At 37.8% G+C, this 26,470-nt stretch overlaps 1 protein-coding gene across 1 annotated transcript; it reads right to left on the bottom strand.

The window, feature by feature from the left end:
• Nucleotides 1-4,136: 4,136 nt before the first annotated feature.
• LOC127797150 (phosphoinositide phospholipase C 2-like) lies at nt 4,137-26,227 on the bottom strand. The gene is made up of 9 exons (XM_052329745.1): nt 25,769-26,227; nt 25,419-25,615; nt 17,979-18,114; nt 17,657-17,899; nt 17,320-17,555; nt 16,538-16,655; nt 15,212-15,364; nt 14,969-15,055; nt 4,137-4,749 (listed from the first exon to the last, which is right to left on the bottom strand). The coding sequence occupies exons 1-9, from the start codon at nt 26,087-26,089 to the stop codon at nt 4,456-4,458; spliced, it is 1,785 nt and encodes a 594-aa protein (XP_052185705.1). The 5' UTR covers nt 26,090-26,227; the 3' UTR covers nt 4,137-4,455.
• Between the last annotated feature and the right edge of the window lie 243 nt (nt 26,228-26,470).

The raw sequence follows: 26,470 nt of genomic DNA, 5'->3' as shown, positions 1-26,470 counted from the left end.
ATATACGTGTACTTAGAGATCAAATTAAGGTTAATTGCCAACTTCATCACACTAAAACTTCACTACGTTTGCAAATAAAGTTAAAAAATAAAATTATAACATTTAAGTTATATATAAAATTATAACATTTAAAATTATAAAAAATAAATTTAAATTAATTCAGCTATATATAAAATAAAGATAATTTAAATAATCAATTAATTATATAAATGATAATAATCAAATTTTCAAAGTTGATTATCCATATACGACTTCACATATTCCTCCTATCATTCAATTACCACATTTAAGATAAGTCACATTTTTAAGAAAAAAATAATGTTAAAAAATAAAATTATAACATTTAGTTATATATAAAATTATAACATTTAAAATTATAAAAAATAAATTTAAATTAATTAAATTATTTATAAAATAAAAATAATTTAAATAATTAATTAATTATATGAATGATAATAATCAAAATTTCAAAATTGATTATCTATATATGATTTCACATATTCCTTTTGACAATCAATTATCATATTCAAAACATGACCAATTTTTAAAAAATTAAACAAAAAAAGTTAAAAAATAAAATTATAACATTTAAGTTATATATAAAATTATAACATTTAAAATTATAAAAAAATAAATTTAAATTAATAAAATTATATATAATAAAAATAATTTAAATAATCAATTAATTATATAAATTATAATAATCAAATTTTCAAAATTGATTATCTATAAATGATTTCACATCTTCTTCTTGATAATTAATTACCACATTCAAGATAAGTCAAAATTTTTAGAAAGTAAAAAAAAAAAAAAAAAAACTATTAACTGAAAAACTTAGGTTGCGTTTTCTTTGCTATTTTTAAGTCATTTTTTATTTTCGATTTTTTGAAATAATGAAAACGTGTTCTTTTTACTATTTTTAAAAATACATTTTTGAAAATAAAAAAAAATTATAAAGAAAACTCAAAAGAATAAAAAATTGTTTTGAGTTCATCCAAAATAAAGTCTAAATTCAAAATACATTTATTTATTCATATTTTATTATTATAATAAGAAAAAATATTACAAAATTCATTAACTTTAAAATGTATACATATTTTTAATATTATATTAATATTAAATATTTCTAATTTATTGAATAATCAAATTTATTGAATAAATATTTTTAAAAAATTATTTTCAAAATTTTAAAGAGAACCCGTTTTCTAATTTTCTATTTTGAGAAATAATTTTTTAAAATGACAAAGAAAACGTGTTTTTATTTTTCTAAAAATAGACTATCAAAACAAAAACTAAAAATTAATTCAAAAAAATTAAGCTATTACACAAAATCTGTTCACATTGACATAATTTTACATATTGATTATCCATACATAAGTAAAATTTTTAAGAAAACAACAAAAAAAAAAAGTTAAAAAATTAAATTATAATATTTAAGCTATATATAAAATTATAACATTTAAAATTATAAAAAAATATATTTAAATTAATTAAGCTATATATATAAAAAATAAAGATAATTTAAATAATCAATTAATTATATAAATGATGATAATCAAAATTTTAAAATTAATTATCCATATGTGACTTCACATATTCCTTCTGCCAATAATAAAAATATAAAACATAATAAATTTTTTAAAAGAAATACGACAACATATAATAAATATAAATAGTCTATATAAAATATTTGTTATTTAAAATTATAAAAAAATAAATTTAAATTAATTAAACAATATATATAAAAAAATAAACATAATTTAAATAATCAATTAATTATATAAATGATAATAATCAAATTTTTAAAATTAATTATCCATATATGACTCTACATATTTCTCCTGTTGATAATAAAAATATAAAACATAATAAATTTTTAAAAAGAAATATAAGAACATATGATAAATATAAATAACCTATACAAAATATTAATTTTGTCAAAATAATTTAAACGACTTATTTAAAAAACTAAATTTAAATTAATTAACTAACATATATAAAATTAAGATAATTTAAATAAATAAATAACTAATTATATAAATTATAATAATCAGAATTTCAAAATTGATTATCTATACGTGATTTCACATCTTCTCCACATTTAAGATAGGTCAAAATTTTTTGAAAATAACAATAAAAATAAAATTAAAAATAACTATTAATTGAAAAATTTAATACTATGACGACTTCTAAAACATTAAATTATTACACAAAACCTGTTCAAATTAACAAACCAGAAACACGATTAAAATTAATTGATTGAAAATCAAAAATACGGTTAAACTAATTAAATAAATGATAATAATCAATTAAGTTATATATAAAATTATAACATTTAAAATTTTAAAAAATAAATTGAATTAATTAAACTATAAAATTATATAAAACTATAACATTTAAAATTATAAAAAAAATAAAATAATTAAACTATATATAAAATAAAGATAATTTAAATAATCAATTAATTATATAAATGATAATAATCAAAATTTCAAAATTAATTATCCATACATGATTTTACATATTCCTCTTAGAAAACTTAAAGTTAAAAAATAATTATTAATTAAAAATTTTAATGCTGAGACGACTTCCAAAGAATTAAATTGTTACACAAAATTCGTTTATATTGACAAACCAGTAACATGGTTAAAACTAATTGGTTGAAAATAAGAAAATATGGTTAAACTAATTAAATAAATGATAATGATTAATTAAGTTATATATAAAATTATAATAAAATAAATTTAAATTAATTAAACTATATATAAAATAAAGATAATTTAAATAATTAATTAATTATATAAATGATAATAATCAAATTTTTGAAATTGATTATCCATACATGACTTCAGATATTTCTTCTGATAATCAATTACCACATTCAAGACAGGTCAAATTTTTAAGAAAGTAACAAAAAAATAAAGTTAAAAAATAAAATTATAATATTTAAAAATAAAAAAATAAATTTAAATTAATCAAAACTATATATAAAATAAAGATAATTTAAATAATCAATTAATTATAAAAATGACAATAATAAAATTTTTAAAATTGATTATTCATACATAACTTTACATATTCTTCCTGACAATCAATTACCACATTTAACATAAGTCAAATTTTTAAGAAAGCAAAAAAAAAAAAGTTAAAAAATAAAATTATAATATTTAAGTTATATATGAAATTATAACATTTAAGATTATAAAAAAATAAATTTAAATTAATTAAACTATATATACAAAATAAAGATAATTCAAATAATCAATTAATTATATAAATGATAATAATCAAATTTTTTAAATTAATTATCCATATATGACTTTACATATTACTGCTGTCAATAATAAAAATAGAAAACATAATAAAATTTTCAAAAGAAATATGACAACATATGATAAATATAAATAGCCTATACAAAATATTAATTTTGTCAAAATAACTTAAATGACTTATTTAAAATAATCCAATTTTGCCTAAATATCTAATTTAACATAACCTACCAACTAATTATTTTTTAAAATTAAATAATAATATAAACATATATATGATTTGTACTTTTTTTTGCATGATTATGAAACTAATTAAGGGTTTTAGAGTTTTGAGTGATGACTTTATCAAGAGAGAATGAGAGATAAATTATGAGAAATAAAATAAAAAATTGAATTTATTTTTTAAAAAAATTACTTGACACCCAATGGTATTACTTGATATCTCAAAATTTCTCAGAATTTAAAAAAAAATTATCTTTCTATAATTTATTTTAATTAAAATTTTATATTAATATTTAAGAATTAATAATATAGATTATATATTGTCTCTTCATATGCCATGTTTACACATTCTCTAACCACATTTCAGCTAAAAATAATTATGTACAGGTTCCAAGAACTATATGTTTTTCATAAATCTAGGTTTAATTAATGATTTACAAAAATTCTATTTCGGAAAATAAAAAAAATAAACAAAACATAATAAAATATTAAAATAGAAACTGTAAATGGGCAAAAAAAAAATTTGACGACCGTTTTGTTATAATATATATATATATATATTCACTTCAGCGACAACGTTGGACTGCACAACAAATTAAAACATCATCATCTTTACATACTAACCCTTCTTCGCCTTCGGTCGAATTAGGCTCCTTGCAAATAAAATGGTTCATTTTCATTGAGAGTTTAAGAGCATCAATTTGAACAAAAGCTTTCGGGTAACACGGAGTTCTACGCTCAAAAATACAAACAGACGACAAGACACGACCACAGTGGCGAGCACTCTTATTTCAGTATATGTTACATGCAAAACAAGAAGCCAAGCTTTTTAAGTATTTAAACGCAACGCAACACAACTGCAAGCTTTGGAACAGCAAGGAGGCAAGGAATGAGAAGACACAAAAAGCAACTGCAAGTCACAACAATATACATACATACATACATACATACATACATATATATATCAAACAAATTCAAAACGCATAAGAAGCTTTACAGAGTTGTACTTGTCTCCCTTGCGGCTATGGAGGGGAACTGATCGGATTCCACTCCTCAGTTCCGACACCGGCAGGCACGTTTGGCCTCCAAAATCGTCCTTTTCAGACATGTCGTACTCGTGAACCTCAACCCTGAGCAGAGCCAGCTCCGGAACGGTCAGTGGGAACTCGAACGCTTCATTCCAAACCGGTATCCAATTGTCCTCAATGATCTTTGTTTTCTTCATTACAGCATCGGCAGGGACTCCAGCAATTCCAACCTGCACAAAGATAATTACACGGATATCCTTTAATTCAATGCTCCGAATATCCACCACCATGCAGCTATGAAAATAGTGCCAATAGGGATGTCAGATGTGCCAGGGGCCAGAAATAACCAGCATCCTATAAAAATACACCTGGAGAGCCCGTGCCACATTCCTCAAAAGTGAACACCACTCACATTACCGTCGACTACAATTCCATTATTTGGACCATCTAAGTATCACCCAGTGCGAAAAAAATATACTAAAATAAATTTTTAAAAAAATAAATTTTAATGGCCAAAGTTTGATTTTCAAGAAAATTTTGCTAAGAAAACCTAAATAGGTTGCTAAAATTGTATTGAAAAAATTTGATTACAACCCCTAATTTCTAGGTATATTTATAGTATTTGGCTAATCCAAATCTATCTAATATTTATAAACAAAATCTAACTAAAATTCTAATAGAAATAAATCCTAAGTAAAAAACAACTAGAATTCTAATAAAAATAAAACCCTAATCAAACATGAAGTAGAATCTTAAATCAAGTAGAAACATAAAATAGAATCCTAGAACATATGAAATATTAAAATATTGTTCTGGTGCTATTATTCTTGAATGGTCGGCTCGGCCTTAGTTTGGGCCGAGTCTTGATCAGTGTCCGCATCATTATGTACCTAAAAGAAATGCAATTTGAGCATTGTTCTTATGACTAGAAAACGTCTTAAACGCACTTTAAATAAGAAACAGAAGGACCAAATTGCTAACTGTACGATATTTTATCCAAAAATTTTGAAAAGATTACACTATATGTGTAACGCCCCGTAAATGGCTATTAATTTAATTTTGAGGTAATTTAATTTAAAAGAAATATTAAAATAATTTGCTGGTATTAAATAAAAATAAATTATGTGATTTCAAGGAAATAAGAAATTAAGGTAATTGATTAATTATTTTAGGAATTTCTAGAATAAAAAAATGGAAATAAATTAAATTATGAGATTTTCAAAAGTTTCGAGCGTTAGTGTAATTATTATAGGGGGTGATTGTGTGATTAATGAAAATTTGGGGGTGCTGGCGGGAGTTGCGGAAAAGGCCGAAAGTCACCTTAAATATAACTTAAGTCATATATAGGGTGAAGGTTGGTGCGGTCGCGTGCGAGGCGGCCAAGCAGTGGGCGAGGGATCGATTCACGGGGGCTGCGCGCGCGAGGGAGGATTTTTGGCTGATTTAATTCAGCCATTAGACGTCAAAACGACGTCGTTTTGATTGAGGCGGTGGCCTCCCCAGCGGCCGCTCCAGCGCTGCCACATGGCGCCCCTGCTCGCTTTTAGCCGAATTTAAGCCCGATTTCGGGCATGTTTTGTGTGCAATTGAACAGCAAAAAATTACAAAAAAGAAGTAGCATGCGCGGGAGAAAATTTGAGAAATTTTGGGGCCAAAATTCAGATTAAATCCCGTTTAATTCCAGAGTTAATATTCCAGGTATGTAGACAAGTTAGTAATTAATATTCTGTACGGTCGAAATTTTGTTTAGAATCCAATTTTATTAATTTTGACGAATAATTGGGATATTGCAGTTTGTATAATTTTACCACGTTTGGTCAAAACGAGCCTAAGGCTATCTTCGAAAAGGCAAGTTCTTTATACCCTCATCGTCGATTCATTCGTTATCAATTTATTTGACCTCCATTCGTTGGTTTAGGCTGTTAATAAATTATGAAATTTTAAACGGTTTGTTTTAAAATTTAATTTATTAAACTAATCTCGAGGGTTTTATTCGTTGGTTGCCTACGGGGGTTTGTACCACCCCCAAGCCTATGGGAATAATATCGTACTCACCTGGAGTTAGATTCTTAGCTGTTCGGGTATTATTATTGGATTTTTGGTTATTTATCGGTTAGAGCGGTTGTGCAGTGGAGGCAAGGATCGGCTGTTTGGTGACGATGTGACTGTCGTACGGTCTATCTTAGGCCGTCAGATGGTCTCTCCTGATCACTGACCGCTGACCGGTGCCAGGCACTGCTAACTAGCTCTGCCGTTATGTGATTATAGCATGCCTAGTTACATTTTATTCTTGTAGCATGGTTTGGTATGCACATGGGTACAAGCTACATGTTGGGTTTATCATGATTTGGTTATGCTTGGTCACGGACATTCTAGTTTGGTTATGTTGCATCCAGCACGGACATATGCATCACGTGTGATTTACTATATGGGCGAAGCATAGCCTGATGCCTAGATGTATGTGCGTCTTGTATCACATTGATGCTCACTACGCCATTGCATTTTATGTGCATTGCATGGCTACTGGTAGTATATAGTTCTCGGACGGGAGTACCGTTCCGAGGAAGCCTATGGCTCGACTGTCGGGAGTACCGACAGGGATACGGGTGACGGGAGTACCGACCCGGGATAGTGCGCACAGGTTTGTTGGAGATCTATGTTGCCTTTTAGGGCAACGACAGGTTGATATGGGACTTGGATGCCAGGTGTTTTATGTGAGCCCCAAGGACCGGTATGTGTTTTTATTATGCGGCATTGTTGCGTTGTTGCGTCACATGGCTTGTGTGTACATGTGGGTTTATATTTGAAGTGATCTCTTCTTCTGTTTCATTTACAGCCTTCATTTTCATATAAACTTGTTAAGTCTTGCGACTCACCTTGCTTTCCATCATTCCAGGTAAGGGTAAAGCAAAAGTCGAGGGCGAGGACCGTGCCACCTAGCAGCCAGCCGTGTCGGTAGGGTGTACAGTTAGCTGCCCCCGTCTTCTCTGATGTTTTGTTAGGTGTTCTGACTCTCATTTTTTACTATGCCGGGTTGTCCCTTGTATTTCCTACTCATTGGCACAAGGTTTGTGTGCATTTATATACTCCGTGACCGCTATTCCAGCGTGGTACTTGTGGGTGTGCATGTATATAGTTTTGCTTCCGCTGTTATATTTTTCGTATGTATGCATGCCAGGGTATTTTTATCTTATGTCTATTTCTCATTCCTCTATGTAAGCGCTTTCGTTCGGACAGACCGGGTGGTTGGGATATCCGGGCGGGGGTGCTTACAATGTTGGTATCAGAGCGTCATTGAGTCAATTTGGGGGACAAGTAACTGTACACCAAGGCTGTTAGGTCGAGTTAGAGTGTTAGGTCGTGTCTGTAATTTCGAAATGCGTTCTAATTAATTTTGGTTATGTAGGACTCATGGACGCACGCCGTGGATGAGGTCGTGGTAGACCACCGACGCGAGGTAGAGGGCACCTTGTTCCTACTCCTGAGGTACAGGCGACAGATACAGGAGACAAGAGACAGCCAGGGCCTCCGGACATGCAGGAGACATTAACAGGTCTTCTATGGGCCGTGGACGTACTGGCGACATCTCAGTTACGTCAGGAGCGCAGTCATGATGGTAGGATCGCTACGGCCCAAGCGTCACATTCAGGTACTCTGAGAGTAGGGGATAGTTCTGGTGCTGCATTGCTTAAAGATTTTATGGCCCTAAGACTGCCAGAGTTTAGTGGAGGCGCCAACGCGACAGAGGCTGAGGATTGGCTATTGGCAGTGGAGAAGCACCTACGATCTATAGGCTGTGCAGAGACCCACAAAGTTCGACTGGGGACCTTTCTATTGCGGGGTGACGCCGAGTGATGGTGGGAGACCACCAGACAGCGATATGGTGATGGGGGCCCGACATGGGCAAAGTTTATCGCGGCGTTCTATGAGACTTATGTACCGGCTTGGGTCAGAGAGCAGAAGGTGTTCGAATTTGTTGACTTACAGCAGGGGAGCAAGACAGTCACACAGTACGAGACTGAGTTCGTGGCGTTATCTCGTTATGCTCCAGAGTTAGTGACCCCTAAGTCTCGCAGAGTCAGCAAGTTTCAGAGGGGGCTACAACCAGAGATTCGTCACGCCATGGCTGGTGTCGAGGCACCCGACTTTCCTATAGCTGTTCAACAGGCCCATGCCGTGGAGCGGGACCGATTGGAGGCTTGATCGGATCAGTTAGTCATGAAGGGCGCAGGAAGCAGCAGTAAGAAGAGGAAATGGGATGCGGGCAATAAGAGTTCAGGGTTTCCACAGTGCCGGCAGTGCGGGCAGAGGCACTAGGGTCAGTGCCGGGATGTACGTCGGGACGTGTGTTATCGTTGTGGTCAGTCAGGACATCTGAAGAGGGACTGTCCACAGGGGCCTAGACCGGCTACACCGGCCCCACCAGCTACACCGGCCACAGGCAGGATGTCATTTGTTTTTGCTGTGGACAGAGAGGCCATCGGGCGAACGTGTGCACCCAGCCACCACAGATTGAAGGGCCACGGACGGGAGGTGTAGGGCCCAGACTAGCTCAGAGACAATTTACACCGAGGGCACAGGGTCCAGGAGCACCACTACCCTTACCAACAACACAGCACCCAGGGCCCACAGAGAGAGTACAAATGCAGGGGAAGGCGTTTGCGGTGTCAGCCGCCGAGGCAGCTGAAGGCAGTGATACGGTACAAGGTATACTTTCTCTTCATGGCCACGATGTACGTGCCTTATTTGATACAGGTTCTACCCACTATTTTATAGCACCCCATTTGTTGCATAAGATCTCGATCCCATGTAACCCCTTACCATATAATTTGTCTGTTTCGACACAGGGACGGTATTGTTGGGGAGTGAAATGGTTAGGGATTGCGAGATAGGGATTCACGACCAGGTATTTTTAGGGGATCTTATTATTTTGGCGATCCGGGATTTTGACTTATTGTTGGGAATGGATTGGCTTTCACGGCACTATGCTCGAGTTGATTGTCGTCGGAAAGTAATTTCATTTGAGCACCCGGGGAGACCAGTTGTTACATTCCGGGGTGTGAAGCCAGTGGTGACTACGCCGATGATATCGGTTATGCACACCGAGAAACTTATACGACGTGGGTGTGAAGCCTATTTTGCATTTGTGACCGTGATAGCTAGGGAGAAGAAGGAGTTAGCTGCCTATCCTGTGGTGCGAGACTTTCCAGATGTGTTCCCAGATGAGTTGTCGGGACTACCATCGCACCGGAAGATTGATTTTACAGTCAATCTGATGCTAGGTACGCAGCCCATTTCCAAGACTCCTTATCGTATGGCTGCCAATGAATTGAAAGAACTCAAGGTGCAGTTGCAAGATCTTTTGGAGATGGGGTTTATTCGACCGAGCACATCGCCTTGGGGGGCTCCAGTATTATTTGTGCGTAAGAAGGACGGGTCTATGCGACTGTGTATAGATTACTGGCAGCTTAATCAGGTAACAATTAAGAATAAGTACCCCTACCCCATGTGGATGATTTACTGGATCAGTTGCGTAGTGCATCGGTGTTTTCCAAGATAGACTTGCGGTCAGGTTATCATCAAGTGCGGGTCAGAGATGAGGATATTGCGAAGACCGCATTTCGTACACATTACGGCCATTACGAGTTTGTGGTCATGCCATTTGGGCTGACCAATGCACCTGCAGTATTTATGGATATGATGAATAGGGTATTCAAGGAATATTTGGATTCCTTTGTCATAATTTTCATTGACGACATCCTAGTTTACTCACCGAGCCCTGAGATACACGAGGCGCATCTGAGCGTGGTTCTGCAGAAGCTCAGAGATGAGCAGTTGTATGCCAAATTTTCTAAATGTGAGTTTTAGCAAACCCGAGTTGTATTCTTGGGACACGTGGTCTTAGGTGAGGGTATCTCAGTAGATCTAGAAAAGACCAAAGCCGTGATGGATTGGCCGAGACCGATGACAGTGACAGAGATTCAGAGTTTTCTTGGCCTTGCCGGGTATTATCGACGATTCTTAGAAGACTTTGCATGGCTTGCATCACCTATGACGAAGTTGACAAGGAAAGGCGTCAGGTTTATTTGGGACGAGTCTTGTGAGAGGTCTTTCCAGGAGTTGAAGCAGCGTTTGACTTCGGCGCTAGTACTGACGATACCCAAGAGTGGTGAGTTATTTACTATATACAGTGATGCTTCACATGCAGGACTAGGGTGCGTTTTGATGCAAGATGGCCGGGTGAATGCTTATGCATCCAGACAATTGAAGAGACACGAAGAGAATTACCCTACACATGATCTGGAGTTGGCAGCTGTAGTATTTGCCTTGAAGATTTGGAGGCATTATCTTTATGGCGAGAGAGTCCAGATTTACACTGATCACAAGAGCCTCAAGTACCTCTTTTCTCAGAGGGAACTCAATATGAGACAACGTCGTTGGTTAGGGCTGCTTAAAGATTACGATTGCGAAATCCTCTATCACCCAAGTAAAGCCAATGTGGTATCGGATGCATTGAGTCGCCGTGGAGCATCAGCTGCAACTATGATCGTGCAGGAGTGGTTCTTATTGGAGCAGATGAGTGATCTTACTATCTCAGTGACATTAGATGATCCTACTCTCTATTATGCTGCCATGAGTATCCATTTAGATCTAGAGGGCCAGATTCGCGATCAACAGCGTCAGGATGTGGAGCTTGGCGCGATCATGGCTGATATGGAGAGATTTGGTCCATTGGGGTACAGCCAGAGGGACGACAATTTGCTATTGTTCCGTGGGCGGATTTGTGTGCCGAGTGATAGTGATATCAGGCAAAAAATCCTAGAGGAAGCTTATCGTTCTCCCTATACTATCCATCCTAGAGCGACGAAGATGTATCAGGGCTTACGGCGTCAATATTGGTGGAGCGGCATGAAGAAGAGCGTAGCTGAGTTTGTATCCCGATGTTTAGTGTGCCAGCAAGTCAAAGCTGAGCACCAGAGGCCCGCGGGATTGTTACGACCTTTATCTGTGCCATAGTGGAAATGGGAGCGCATAGCTATGGATTTTGTCTCGGGATTGCCACGATCTAGTCGGGGATACGATTCGATATGGGTGATTATCGATCGATTGACTAAATCAGCGCACTTCCTACCTGTCAAGAAAACCTATCCTATTCATCAACTGGCCAAGTTATATATTGATGATATGGTGAGACTGCATGGAGTACCAGCTAACATTGTGTCAGACAGGGATCCTCGATTTACCTCACGATTTTGGGAGGCGTTGCAGAGTGCTATGGGGACCTAGTTGACTTTCAATACAGCCTTCCACCCTCAGACTGACGGGCAGTCAGAGCGGACCATACGGACTTTGGAGGACATGCTCCATGCCTGTGTACTGATTTTCATGGGAGCTGGGATGACCATTTGTCGCTAGTGGAGTTTGCCTACAATAATAGCTTCCAGGCCAGTATTGGAATGGCACCATTTGAGGCGTTGTACGGGCGACCGTGTAGATCACCGCTTTGCTGGACCAAGGTTGGGAGCGAGCATTGCTTGGACCAGAGTTGGTAGAGCAGATGACAGAGAAGATCCAGTTGATTCGGGCTAGGATGAAGGCAGCTCAGGACCATCAGAAGAGTTATGCAGACAAACGACGCCGGGATTTGGAGTTTGATGTAGGTGATCATGTTTTCCTTCGAGTCATGCCGATGATGGGTGTTCGACGCTTTGGAGTATCTGGCAAGTTGAGTCCTCGCTATGTGGGACCGTTTGAGATATTTGAGCGAGTCGGACCGTTGGCTTACCGGTTAGCTTTACCCCTCAGTTAGCCCACGTACATGATGTTTTTCATGTTTCTATGCTTCGCAAGTACGTGGCAGATCCTGGGCATGTTATTGATTATCATCCGCTCGTGGTGCAAGAGGATGCATCATACATCAAGTTGCCTGCTAGTATCGTGGATCAGAAAGAAAAAGTGATCCGCAATCGTACGATTTCCTATGTAAAGGTCCAGTGGTAGCGGCATACCCTTGAGGAGGCTACTTGGGAGCTAGATGAGGTCATGAGGCGACTTCACCCTCAGTTATTTGCCTAGCTAGGTACGAATTTCGGGGACGAAATTCTTTTAAGGGGGGGAGGATTTGTAACGCCCCGTAAAAGGCTATTAATTTAATTTTGAGGTAATTTAATTTAAAAGAAATATTAAAATAATTTGTTGGTAATAAATAAAAATAAATTATATGATTTCAAGGAAATAAGAAATTAAGGTAATTGATTAATTATTTTAGGAATTTCTGGAATAAGAAAAAAATTGAAATAAATTAAATTGTAGAATTTTCAGAAGTTTCGGGCGTTAGTGTAATTATTATAGGGGGTGATTGTGTGATTAATGAAAATTTGAGGGTGCTGGCGCGAGTTGCGGAAAAGGCCGAAAGTCACCTTAAATATAACTTAAGTCATATATAGGGTAAAGGTTGGTGCAGGCGCAAGCGGTCGCACGCGAGGCGGCCAAGCAGTGGGCGAGGGATCGATTTGCGGGGGCTGCGCGTGCGAGGGAGGATTTTTGGCTGATTTAATTCAGCCACTAGACATCAAAACGACGTCGTTTTGATTGAGGCAGTGGCCTCCCCAGCGGTCGCTCCAGCGCTGCCACGTGGCGCCCCTCCTCTGCTCACTTTTGGCCGAATTTAAGCCTAATTTCGGGCGTGTTTTGTGTGCAATTGAACAGTAAAAAATTACAGAAAAGAAGCAGCGTGCGCAAGAGAAAATTTGAGAAATTTTGGGGCCAAAATTCAGATTAAATCCCGTTTAATTCCAGAGTTAATATTCCAGGTATGTAGACAAGCTAGTAATTAATATTCTGTGCGGTTGAAATTTTGTTTAGAGTCCAATTTTATTAATTTTGACGAATAATTGGGATATTGCAGTTTGTATAATTTTACCGCGTTTGGTCAAAACGAGCCTAAGGCTATCTTCGGAAAGACAAGTTCTTTATACCCTCATCGTCGATTCTTTCGTTGTCAATTTATTTGACCTCCCTTCGTTGGTTTCGGCTGTTAATAAATTATGAAATTTTAAACGGTTTGTTTTAAAATTTAATTTATTAAACTGATCTCGAGGGTTTTATTCGTTGGTTGCCTACGGAGATTTGTACCACCCCCAAGCCTATGGGAATGATGTCGTACTCACCCGGGGCTAGGTTCTTAGCTGTTCGGGTATTATTATTGGATTTTTGGTTGTTTATCGATTAGAGCGGTTGTGCAGTGGGGGCAAGGATCGGCTGTTCGGTGACGGTGTGACTATCGTACGGTTTATCTTAGGCCGTCAGATGGTCTCTCCTGGTCACTGACCGCTGACCGGTGCCAGACACTGTTGACTAGCTCTACCGTTATGTGATTATAGCATGCCTAGTTACATTTTATTCTTGTAGCATGGTTTGGTATGCACATGGGTACGAGCTGCATGTTGGGTTTATCATGATTTGGTTATGCTTGATCACGGACATTCTAGTTTGGTTATGCTACATCCAGCACGGGCATATGCATCGCGTGTGATTTACTATATGGGCAGAGCATAGCCTGATGCCTGGATGTATGAGCGCCTTGTATCACGTTGATGCTCACTACGCCATTGCATTTTATGTGCATTGCATGACTACTGGTAGTATATAGTTCTCGGATGGGAGTACCGTTCCGAGGAAGCCTATGGCTCGGTTGTCGGGAGTATCGACAGGGATACGAGTGACGGGAGTACCGACCCAGGATAGTGCGCACAGGTTTGTTGGAGATCTATGTTGCCTTTCAGGGCAACGGCAAGTTGGTATGGGACTTGGGTGCCAGGTGTTTTATGTGGGCCCCAAGGACCGGTATGTGTTTTTATTATGCGGCACTGTTGTGTTGTTGCGTCACATGGCTTGTGTGTACATGTAAGTTTATATTTGGAGTGATCTCCTCTTCTGTTTCATTTACAGCCTTCCTTTTCATATAAATTTGCTGAGTCTTGCGACTCACCTTGCTTTCCATCATTCCAGGTAAGGGTAAAGCAAAAGTCGAGGGCGAGGACCGCGCCACCTAGCAGTCAGTCGTGTCGGTAGGGTGTATAGTTAGCTGCCCCCGTCTTCTCTAATGTTTTGTTAGGTGTTCTAACTCTCATTTTTGACTGTGTCGGGTTGTCCCTTGTATTTCTTACTCATTGGCACAGGGTTTGTGTGTATTTATATACTCCGTGACCGCTATTCCAGCGGAGTACTTGTGGGCGTGCATGTATATAGTTTTGCTTCCGCTGTTGTATTTTTCGTATGTATGCATGCTAAGATATTTTTGTCTTATGTCTATTTCTCTTTCCTCTATGTAAGCGCTTTCGTTCGGATAGACCGGGTGGTTGGGATATCCGAGCGGGAGCGGGGGTGCTTACAATATGGAGAGCCATTGGACAAGAACCAAAACCATATTGGAGACTGTCAGCTTACCCTGGCATAGAAATCTGGGGGAGAGAACGCATCAAAGTGTGTGTGCTTGAAATCAAGATTCCATCCTTCACCCATATAAACAGTCACCTGTTTATAAGCAGAAAAAATTCAAATCAGACATGAATAGACAAACTAAATACAAGAAATAAATGTAGAAAGAATTCCAAGAGGCATAAACGCTGAAAAGGAGAAGCGCAAGGAAACTTAGTATCAAGAAAATGCCTGCTAAAAAGATTTAGTCACCTTCAAAGTTGTTTGGACTGGTAATATAGCTTTAGGATCAAAAACCTCATTGTTTGGGCCAAGCTTTAACAGAAAGTCAGGCTTTTTAATATATCCACATCCACCATTAGCCTTGAACATTCCGTGCATCAACCACAGTGATCTACCATAACCCTGTTAAAGAAATAAGCATTCTTGGTATCTGGTTTTTCAAATGTTTGGGATCCAATTAATGAATCTAATAAGGAGAAATCAACAATCTAACAAGTGACCATTAATATGAAGTTTACTTAAAGCAATTGGAAACAACTTATACTAAAATCTAATAATTTGTTCAATCATTACTTCATTTCTGCATAAGGGCAAAGAATCGAATGTGTAGACAATTTAGGGAGTTTATAGACAATGATCTAGCCGTCTTTGGCCATATTTGTGCAGGTCTCATAGTAAATCAATAGAGGATTTGACTAAATAAACCACAGGTGACCCAGGATTTACTTTGAGTAAGTTGGTAATTTGATTACCAAGCGAAGGGGAAAAACAGTTGGGAGGATGGTATCATATTTTCAGAAAGGTGCAGGAGACCAACCATTTAATACAAATTATTCTATGGAACTAATTCCCAATTCCATCACTTGTCTTGAAGAAGTACAGCTTCTACATGCTAATCAACTAAACAATCCCATAATATGGCAAATCCACCTTCAGACTCAGAAGCCACTAGGCCTTCTGCATATCTTGCCTTGTAATTGAATTTAACCCCATAGAATTACAACAGAACAAAATATCAAGCATTACATAATTTAGAGGGAGATGAGCTTCCTGCTTTGAGCAGAGCAGGGAACAGAACAGGATGTGAAAGACCTTGTTTTCAAGAAGTTTAATCATGATCAGGTTCTCCTAAACCATTCTGAATAGAAGACAGTATATTGAGTGCCTAGTATACAACAGAAGGAAGTCATTTTGTAACAACATGCATTTAGGTGATTATTGAAGACTTGCAAAGATGAAAAGAACTTTCTTGACATTCCTATTAAGTGCATGTTCTCAAAAAATAATCCAGAACCAATTCCCAGAGTAAACAGAAAGATAGTTTTCATATTAACATCAGAAATTAAAGGGAGTGAGGAAGAATCCATATTAAATATTTCCATTTCTAAGAGAGGTGTGCATAACACTAGAAATATAATGTGATTTGAGCTCCATACATGGATGCAAAGACGTGCAGAAATGAGTTGAAACAATAGAAAGTGCATTAGCAAACAGATGGCAAACCAAGAAGTCTGTGGCTAGAAAGCAAGAGAATGGAATCAACAAAGTGTTATAAATATGCAAGTAAAAAGAAACCTGCATATTAAATGCAACCATCTGAGCTCCATGCGCCCATCCAATTAGTGGGTTGTAGTTGGATGAGTCAAACCGTACACCTTTGGGATACACTCTCAATAAGTTCCGCTGAGTAAACCTAAAGCAAACTGCAATTATCAGAACATGGAAAATTTTCTCGACAAATTTGTTTAGACAGTTGCATTCCCAGCCATACAATTATTGAGAGTACAAACATTCACTACAAGCTTAACAGCACTTATGATGTCTGTGCAGGAGTAGGAAAAGGCTAACTACCAACAGAGGCACCTGAGAGAAAAAATTAGCTCGGGTGGTCAACTCTAACTAATATGCAGAGTTACATAGCCTGACAGAATGCTCGAATATCAATCAATGATCATAAGGTCATTCCACTACTTAGTTTCAAGCCCCTACATGTTCATCAATAGCACCTACCACTCTGTATGCACTATTCACCTGAATGCATCTTTACAAATATAAATATTTTTTGAATTATGCAAATGTGAAATAGGACCTCTTGTCCAAGTTCAAGGAGACCATTTAACCCTCCTAACATATGCGGAGAAGAGTGTAATCTTACCCTCTCTTTTAAGGGAGTTCAGTGATCCTCGGGATAATATGAACTTCCCGTTGGGATATCACAGAGCTAATTAAATGTCATAAATGCATTGCAAGTTTTCAGAAATAAAAGAAATAGTTTTCAGATTTGTTCCATTTTGAAGCAAAACAGTTGCAAAAATCAGGTCTTCAAAGCAAAGATTGCAGAAAACCATGACCAGTACCTGACAATCTCTTTTGCATGAGTTAATACAGCCTTTTCAAGTTCCTGTTCACTCAAGCTAAGACGTCTCACTTTATTTGGATCAACCTTAAGCCAATCCTGCAATCCACCCGCTCCCTTCCCAGCATGAATAGCAATCAACCGCCTGTACTCCGGTGCTGCAACCACCTGAGACTTGGGATCAAATTCATCTAGATCTTCCTCACCCTGATCATCCTTTTCGTCATCTGAATCATCCTGGCATAAGGTAATTTCCAATTTAGGAATTAGTGCTTGTTCTCCCCAATTTAATGTTAGGGAAAAAAAAAAGCTACACGATGCTAAGTATTTCCATGCACCTTTGTCTCGCCTGCGACACCTCCAATCTCAGGGATTTCTTTTCCCCAGGCTTCATCATCACCTGAATCCTTTCCCTTCTGTGGATCATCCTCTTTTCCCTTTACTTCTTTAGCCTCAAGGTATTCTTTTGGCGGTTTGGTAGATATAATAATCCTTTTCTTCAGTGATTCTGGTGAAGGAAACTCCTTCAAGCATTCTGGTCCAGGAGAAAATAGAATTTCTCCAAATGTTTGAGTGATCATCTAAAGTTAAGTCACCAAAATAGTAAATCAAGAACGAAAATAACTGGTTAATAATCTCCACACAAATTCTTAAACCCACCTCGGCCACTTTAGCTTGAAGATCTGGAGTAAGGTGGTCTTCTAAAGTTATTACAACAGGATATTCAGATGCAGAAAACGCATGCTCTTTAATAGACTTCAAACATTTGAGGAGTTCAACTGGAGCGGTCAGTGTCCTACATACATAAAAACAGGTCTATTAGATGGAGATAAGGTGGAGTTATTTATTTGTTCAGGTCTGCCATGCATTAAAACAAAAATGGATAGTAATAGGCATAGATGTGTTTGAAAAATATGTAAAATACAGAAAAAGAATAAATCCTTATAAGCCAGACAATATGGTAACGGAACATAGAAACATGCACGTGCACAAGCACACAAGACAATAACACGAATAGTAACTGTCCCTCCTCATCCTTTTAGTACCCTTGCTAATTTGATAATGTCATCCTTCACTACTGCTCCACAGCGCCCCCCCCCCCCCCCCCCCCCCCAAAAAAAAAAGGGGAAAGAACACACAGCAATAAAAAAACAAAAAATCTTACTTTCACTTTTGTCATTTTCCTTTATGATCTATTAAAGGGTAGAGGGATATTGACCAGCATGAATTTCAACTACATTTTGACACTACAATAGCATTTCCCGCTCGCTGAGAATAAAAAAGGAAGGGTATAGAGTTTGAGTAAAACCTAACCAAAATCCATGGAGATCGAAGTGAATATGAGGATGGTAAGCCGAGCTCAAAGCCACAACTGCAGCTGAGGGAGTTCCACCATTCCTCAGGACCACAACAGTGGTATTCTTGAGCTCTTTTTTTAGCCATATAAAGTAGAAACATTTTCTTTGAAGTAACTTGTCCAATTCTATGTTTCATGCAAGGTTTGGCAGAAGAGCAGCATATTCCAATCTATGCAATTTGCTCCCACCAGTTGATTTGAATTAATAGCAGGTTATATCTGAGCTACAAGAAAAGGTTCGCAGTGTATTAGTTACCAGATGTATTGTATTTCTACTTTTCTGATGTTTTTGATTCCAATTTTCCCTGTGTATATACATTTGTATATATGTGTGAATCAAAGAGAAGAATAAGAACACGAGAGATTTTTGTGGTTCGACGTAAGTCTATGTCGACGGGACAGAGAATCTCGAATCCATTAAGATGGAATTGTTTGTTTAAATGGCTTCTCCCCTAACTCTCTCTTGATGCTCAATACATACAGAAATGCTCCATATATATAAGAGATAAAACAATGCTCTATATATATAAGAGAGAAAGCAATGCTTTCCCCCACATTGGTTGTGTAAAGGGAAGGGAGTGGGTATTTATACTCCTCCCTTACACTTGGGATTGGGCCCCGAGGGGCATCTAGATTTTGCGAGCGAGCGAGCCCCTAGGCCCTCACGTGTCGCCACCACTGTTCAATCGAGTCAGGTGTCTATATATATATATATTATATATTGGATAAACTTTTATTTGTTTTTTTTTTTTTTTTCTTTTTGGGTACCGAACAAGCTGCACATTTACGCCATCGGCACTCTAGGAGCTCCAATTGTCGAAGTCAATAGCACCTTTCATTACCGACACGAATGTTGTGGCAGTTCAACTTTCTAGGTTCAACTATAAAAGGCTAGGGGGTCCTTGTTGTTTTGTATCGAGTTTCATGTGTTCAAGTTTTTGCCAAGGAGAGTTGGTGCAGAGAGTTTCTGCTAGATCTGATCGTTCGTGATCACTGTTCGTAGGAGCCGAACGTTGTATCCTGCGTGGGCAGTTGCCAGAACCTGCTCATAACTGAAGCAGGGTGCCACTGTCTTCAGGACAACGTTTGCCAGCGTGCCTCAGTCGTTGTTACACCATTGTCGTCTACTAATTTTTCGGTAGTCGTCTGCCTCGTCGGTTTCTAGGTTTGCAATTATTTTCTGCCTCTATGGTGTTCCTATTGCTATTATAGCGTTATTTCCTTATTGCCCGCCTATTGATTCTGTGAGATTCATTTGCTGTGGTTATTGTTGCCATAATCGAACTATATCCATATTCAGATTTCTATTGATGTTCTAACAATTTGAAGACAGTGACTATAATCTCAAGACATTGTCTATAATCTGATATGGCTGCCCCCAACCCCGACATTGCTGCTGCTTCTTCAGCCTTTGCTTAGGCCGTTGTTCCAGCCACTGTCATGACTGCCACTGTCGAACCGGCTGCCATTAAGACAACACCTCACATTGAGAAGCCGCAACAATTCAATGGCAAGGATTTTAAGAGGTGGCAACAAAACATGATTTTCTATCTCACCACCCTAAATCTGGCCCATATCCTCAAGAAGGAATGTCAAGTCACTCCCGAAGAAGATGTCACAGTGGAGACACAGGTTGCCAAGGAGGCATGGCGACATTCAGATTTCCTTTGCCGGAACTACATACTGGGTGGGCTGGCGGATTCACTATGGCACCAAGAAGTTTCTGGTGGGGAAGTTCCTCGACTACAAGATGGTTGATACCAAGTTGGTGGTCAACCAGTTAAAAGAACTGCAAATCATCATTAGTGATTTGTTGAGTAAGGGGATGGTCATTAATGAACCATTCCAGGTTGCAGCTGTGATTGAGAAGTTGTCACCCTCGTGGAAAGACTTCAAAAACTATCTCAAGCACAAGCGAAAAGAGTTGTCCATGGAAGATTTGGTCGTAAGACTCCACATTGAAGAGGATAACAAGAAGGAAGATAAAGTCCCTCTCAAGTTTGAGGCTAGGGCTAACGTGGCTGAAGTTTCAAGGCCTTAACCCAAGAAGCAACAAGGCAAGAAGAAGAGTGTCTAACAGCAAAGAAAAGTCATAGAGCTATTAACTGCTGTCATAAGAAGGGACAGAGCTTTGGCAATAAACAGCACAAGACTAGGCATAGTCAAGCCAATATGATGGAGGAAGATGTCGACCTGGTTGCAATTGTTATTGATGTCTACATGGTGTCTAACAGCAAAAGCTGATGGATAGACACTAGGGCTATGAGGCACATCTGTGGGGACAAAGCTTTGTTCTCCACATATGAGAAGTCTGACGACACTGAGAAGCTGTATATGGGGAATGCATCAGCTTCTACTGTGGAAGGAAAAGACAAGGTCCACTCCTGCTGAAGTGGACCTCAAGAAAAACACTTACCCTCAATGATGTGTGTCATGTGCCAAAAATTCGAAAGAATTTAGTTTCTAGAACCCTATTGAATAAAAATGGGTTTAAACTTGTATTTGAGTCAGATAAATTTACTCTGACTAAGGGGGATATGTATGTGGGAAGAGGCTATCTGCACGATGGCATGCTCAAACTAAATGTACTAGCCCAAGTTCCCAAAAATAATAATAAGAACAACTCTTCTACTTATACTGTTGAGTTGTGTGATGTGTCGCACTCTAGGTTAGGGCACCACAATTATTGTTCTCTTCGAAAAATGGTAAACTTAGGACTGTTGCTTAACTTTAGTATTAACAAATGACACAAATGTGAAGTGCATGCTGAATCAAAGTTCACGAGAAAGTTGTTTCTATTTGTGAAAAGAAACAGTGAACTACTTGATCTAATTCACAGTGATGTTTGTGACATGAAGAGTACTCCTATTAGAGGTGAGAAAAAATAATTCGTCACATTTATAGATGACTATAGCAAATATTGCTATGTATATCTATTACATAGTAAAGACGAGACCTTAGATGTGTTCAAAACGTATAAGACAGAAGTTGAAAATCAAATTGGAAAGAAGGTAAAGGTGCTAAAATCAGATAGAGATGGTAAATATGAATCATCATCTCTCTCTGAATTCTATGAAGTTCATGGTATAATCCATCAAACTACAGCGCCATATACACCGCAACAAAATGATATAGCTGAAAGAAAAAATCAAACTTTGAAGGACATGGTTAATTGCATGCTCAATAATTATGGTTTACCCCACAACTTGTGGGGGAAAGCATTGCTTACAACAAATTTAATATTGAATAGAATTCCACATAAAAAAACTGACAAGTCTCCTTATGAAGTGTGGAATGGGAAGCAATTCTCGTACAAAATCCTAAAAGTATGGAGGTGTTTGGCTGAAAGTGTGGGGGTGTTTGGAGAAAGTGCAAGTTCCTTTACCAAAAAGGACCAAACTTGGACCAAAGACTATAGATTGTGTCTTTATTGGCTATGCGTTGACAATGCGGCCTATAGGTTCCTAGTGGTAAAATAAAAAATTCATAATATTAACAATAACACCGTAATTGAATCTATTGAAGTTGAGTTCTTTGAGAACATATTCCCTTTTAAGGAAGAGAGACACAATAGCGGTGGCTGTAAGAGGAAGTATGAAATGAGTTCTTCTAAAGGTCAAGTTGGTCAGGAAATTGAGATTGAACCTAGGAGGAGGCAAAGAGCTAAAAAAGCTACTTCTTTTTGGACCAGATTTTCTAACTTGCATGTTAGAAGATGAGCCTCAAACTTTTAATGAAGCTATGACGTCTTCTGATGCTCCATATTAAAAGGAAGCTATCAATAGTGAAATGGAGTCTATGATGCAAAATCAGACGTGGGTATTGGTCAACTTACCTCCTAGAAGTAAGCCAATTGGATTCAAATGGATTTTTAAAAGGAAATTAAAGGCTGATGGCACTATTGATAAATACAAAACCCGTTAGTAGCTAAAGGATATCATCAAAAAGAATGGCAAGACTTCTTTGATACCTATTCTCCAGTGACGAGAATCACATCTATAGGGATGTTGATTACGATTGCAGTGTTATACAATTTGAAAATTCACCAAACGGATGTAAAGATTGCATTCCTGAATGGAGATTTAGAGGAAGAAGTTTATATGGAATAGCATAAAGGGTTTGTTGTAAAGGGACATAAAAAGAAAGTTTGTAAACTTATAAAGTCTCTTTATGGACTGAAACAAGTACCAAAGCAATGGCATGAGAAATTTTATCACACTATGCTATCAAATGGGTTTAAGATAAATAAGTGTGATAAATGTGCTTATGTTAAAGTCATATAACATGACTGTATCATTGTGTGCTTGTATGTGGATGATATGCTAATAATAGGCACTAATAGAGATGTAATAGAATCCATGAAGAAGATGTTGAAAAACCTTGGTCTTGCTGATGTTATTCTTGGTATTCGGATAACAAAGAGTTTCGAAGGATATGTACTTTCTCAGTCACATTATATCGAGAAAGTGTTGAAAAAATTTGGTCATTACGAGAGTAAGCCAATAGTTACTCCATTTGATCCAAATTCTAAATTAAAGAAGAATAATGATGAAGGTGTATCTCCTTTAGAACATGCTAGGGTCATTGGAAGTTTGATGTACATAATGAACTGCACAAGACCCGATATTGCCTACCCAGTAGGTAGGTTAACGAGATACACGAGCAATCTTGAACGTGACCATTGGGGTGCCCTTGTCAGGGTACTTAGGTATTTAAAGTACACGCTTGATTATGGATTCCACTACACAAGGTATCCACCCGTACTGGAAGGATTTAGTGATGCTAATTGGATCACAAATAGCTTAGAGATTAAATCAACCAGTGGGTATGTGTTTACCTTAGGTGGTGTTGTTGTGTCGTGGAAGTCTTCAAAACAGACGAACATAGCACGGTCTACTATGGAGTCAGAATTTATTGCTTTGGATAAAGCATGTGAAGAAGCAGAATACCTTCGAGATTTTCTTGAAGACGTTCCATTGTGGCTAAAGCCGGTAAACCCCATATATATCTATTGTGACAACTTATCTGCTTCGATAAAAGCTAAAAATAGTGTTTACAACGGGAAGTCAAGACATATAAGGCACATGCACAATACACTAAGGCAGCTGCTTACCAATGGAATAATTTCCATTGATTATGTAAAGTCTAAGGAAAATTTGGCAGATTCTTTGACAAAATGAGTGGTGCTAAAAAGCCTATGAAATGAATTTTCTGGTGGTAACCTGACCTAGTTGACTAGAGATCCTAAGATCTAGGTTAAATAGGCAAACTGACTAGAATAATTCATAGTTTACACAATAAGGAACTTATAGTTTCTTCCCTAGTTCTCGGTAGAAAAGAGTGTGTGTGATCTGTCAGTGATACAAGTAATATTGATATCTTGTTACAAGAGGAGTAGTGACAGTGTACTCTTAATCAATGATTACCTATGTGAGAGTAGAAGCGGGTCGCTTCTATGAGAACTGTTTGGAAGGCTTAGGTTCTCTAAAGCTCTCATGAATCCAAGATGTTGTTTAGGACCAAAATGGACACAATTGTATAAAACTCGAAGGTATAAGGCGTGTTATGCATTATATCCATTGTCTCAATTTACCACAAGAAGGATAGTTCAAGAGTTGGCTTCACTATTTCTTGGGTAAGTTCAATAGATATTCACTAAGAAATGTTAAGTCCAAAAGACAACTTACCTGATACGTAACTTGTCTATTTACTTTTTGTGGTGTCGTGTCAATTTATTTGTTTCAGCACACTTGCACTCATGTGGGGAATTGTCGTGTGTCTATGTGTGAGTGTGTGCTCCAGTGTCCCACATCGACTGTGCAAAGGGAAGGGAGTGGATATTTATACTCCTCCCTTACACTTGGGGTTGAACCCCAAGAGGCACCTAGATTTTGCAAGCAGGTGAGCCCCTAGGCCCTTGTGTGTTGTCGTCGCCGTCCGTCCAATCAGGTCATATTTGGATAAACTTTTATTTGTTTTTTTTTCTTTTTGAGTACCGAACAGGCTCCACATTTACGCCACCGACGCTTCAGGAGCTCCAATCGTCAAAGCCAAAGGCACCTTTCATTACCGGCGTGAATGCTATGGCAGTTCGGCTTTCTAGGTTCGACTATTAAAGGCTAGGGGGTCCTTGTTGTTTTGTATCGAGTTTCCTGTGTTCGAGTTTCTACCAAGGAGAGCTGATGCCTGAGAAAGTTTCTGCTAGATCCAGCTGTTCGTGGTCACTATTCGCCGGAGCCAACTGTTGTATCCTACGTGGTTAGTCGCCGGAGCCTGCTCATGACCGGAGCAGGTGCCACTGTTTTCAGGACAGCGCTTGCCAGCGTGCCTCGGTCACTATTACACCATTGCCGTCTGCTAATTTTCTGATAGCCGTCTACCTCGCGGATTTCTGGGTTTGCAGTTATTTTCTGCCTCTGTGGTGTTCCTGTTGCTGTTATAGCGTTATTTCTTTGTTGCCCGCCTGTTGATTCTGTGAGATATTCATTTGCTGTGGTTGTTGTTACCATAACCGAACTATATACATATTCAGATTTCTATTGCTGTTCTGACAAACAAGACCCTAATCTCATTGAGAGATAACGGCCCACACAGTGGGCTTTGGGCTGAGGAATTAGAGGCATATACCCAACAACTTTAATCACCTGCCTCTGCTTCCTGGACGACAATCACACAATTATTGAAGGTGCAGCACCAGAAGCCGAAATTAGATGAAAGTCCTTAAGCATGAGTCTCAGTCATACCTTCCATGCAGAACATCAACATTGTCTTTCGCGGAGTTCGGCCAAATATCCAATTCAATAACTCTCACACCTTTCTTCAGCGCTTTTATAATAGGCTCATCACTGCAGTCGCTACTCAGTTGATTCCCGGTTAGATACGAATTATGGCCCGTATATATGTAATAGTGAGATATGGGAGCTGTCATATCATGATGAACCTGAAACATTTTCCAAATGGGACAAAAACACAATAAATGTCTGCAGACTGCAGCTAAATAAATAGACTGGTATGCCTCCAAAATCCAAATTAACCGGAAAGTTCAGATAGGATACAGAATCATAGAAACGAGGAGAGGAAGCTACTATGTTACCCCAAGAGATGGAGAGCGAGGAGGATTATTGTCGCCGAAGAGGAATTTGAAGAAGGATTCAAGATGAAGGGCCTTCCGGTGGCGGAGATTGAGGTGCCGGATATCGTGGAGGCCGTCGATGATGGCCTGAGCATCCTCTATGGTGGCCTTGTCTTCCTTCTGGACCTCGATCAAGAACCTCCGGAGGTGTTCGGCATCCATCAGCCCGTTCTCGGAGTAGCGATCGAATAATGCCCGGACCTCCGCCGGAGCCTCCGCCGCAGTGACATTGAAGCGCCGCGGGAAACAGCAGCAGACTCTGTAGGTCTGTCTCGACGTCATCACAGAACGAGAGAGAGAGAGAGAGAGAGAGAGAGGGAGAGAGAGATTTGCCAAATAGGAAGCGCAGTGCAGATTTGAGCGGATTTAGATTTAGTTTGTGTCGCGTTACCTCAAGAAGGTTAGTTGAGAAAGTATAGTCGGGTAATTATTAAGTAATATGGCTCATTGCGCTTAGCTTAGCTGGTTTGGTTTCATGCTTTAATCACATCTTCTTGCCATTAAAAAAATAATAATAATAATAATAAACTTTAATCACCTTATTGACTTTTCTGGTGATATTCAAATTAGTTATTGTGTGTATTTAAATTTATTTAATAAACTTCCAAAAAAATAATTATTATTATAAAATCTTTAATCATAAAAATGACTAATCATATATAT

This window comes from Diospyros lotus, chromosome 3 (genome assembly GCF_014633365.1).
Source record: "Diospyros lotus cultivar Yz01 chromosome 3, ASM1463336v1, whole genome shotgun sequence".
NCBI lineage: Eukaryota > Viridiplantae > Streptophyta > Magnoliopsida > Ericales > Ebenaceae > Diospyros > Diospyros lotus.
Note: the sequence above shows the minus strand (reverse complement) of the source record. Positions and strands in the feature narration are given on the sequence as shown.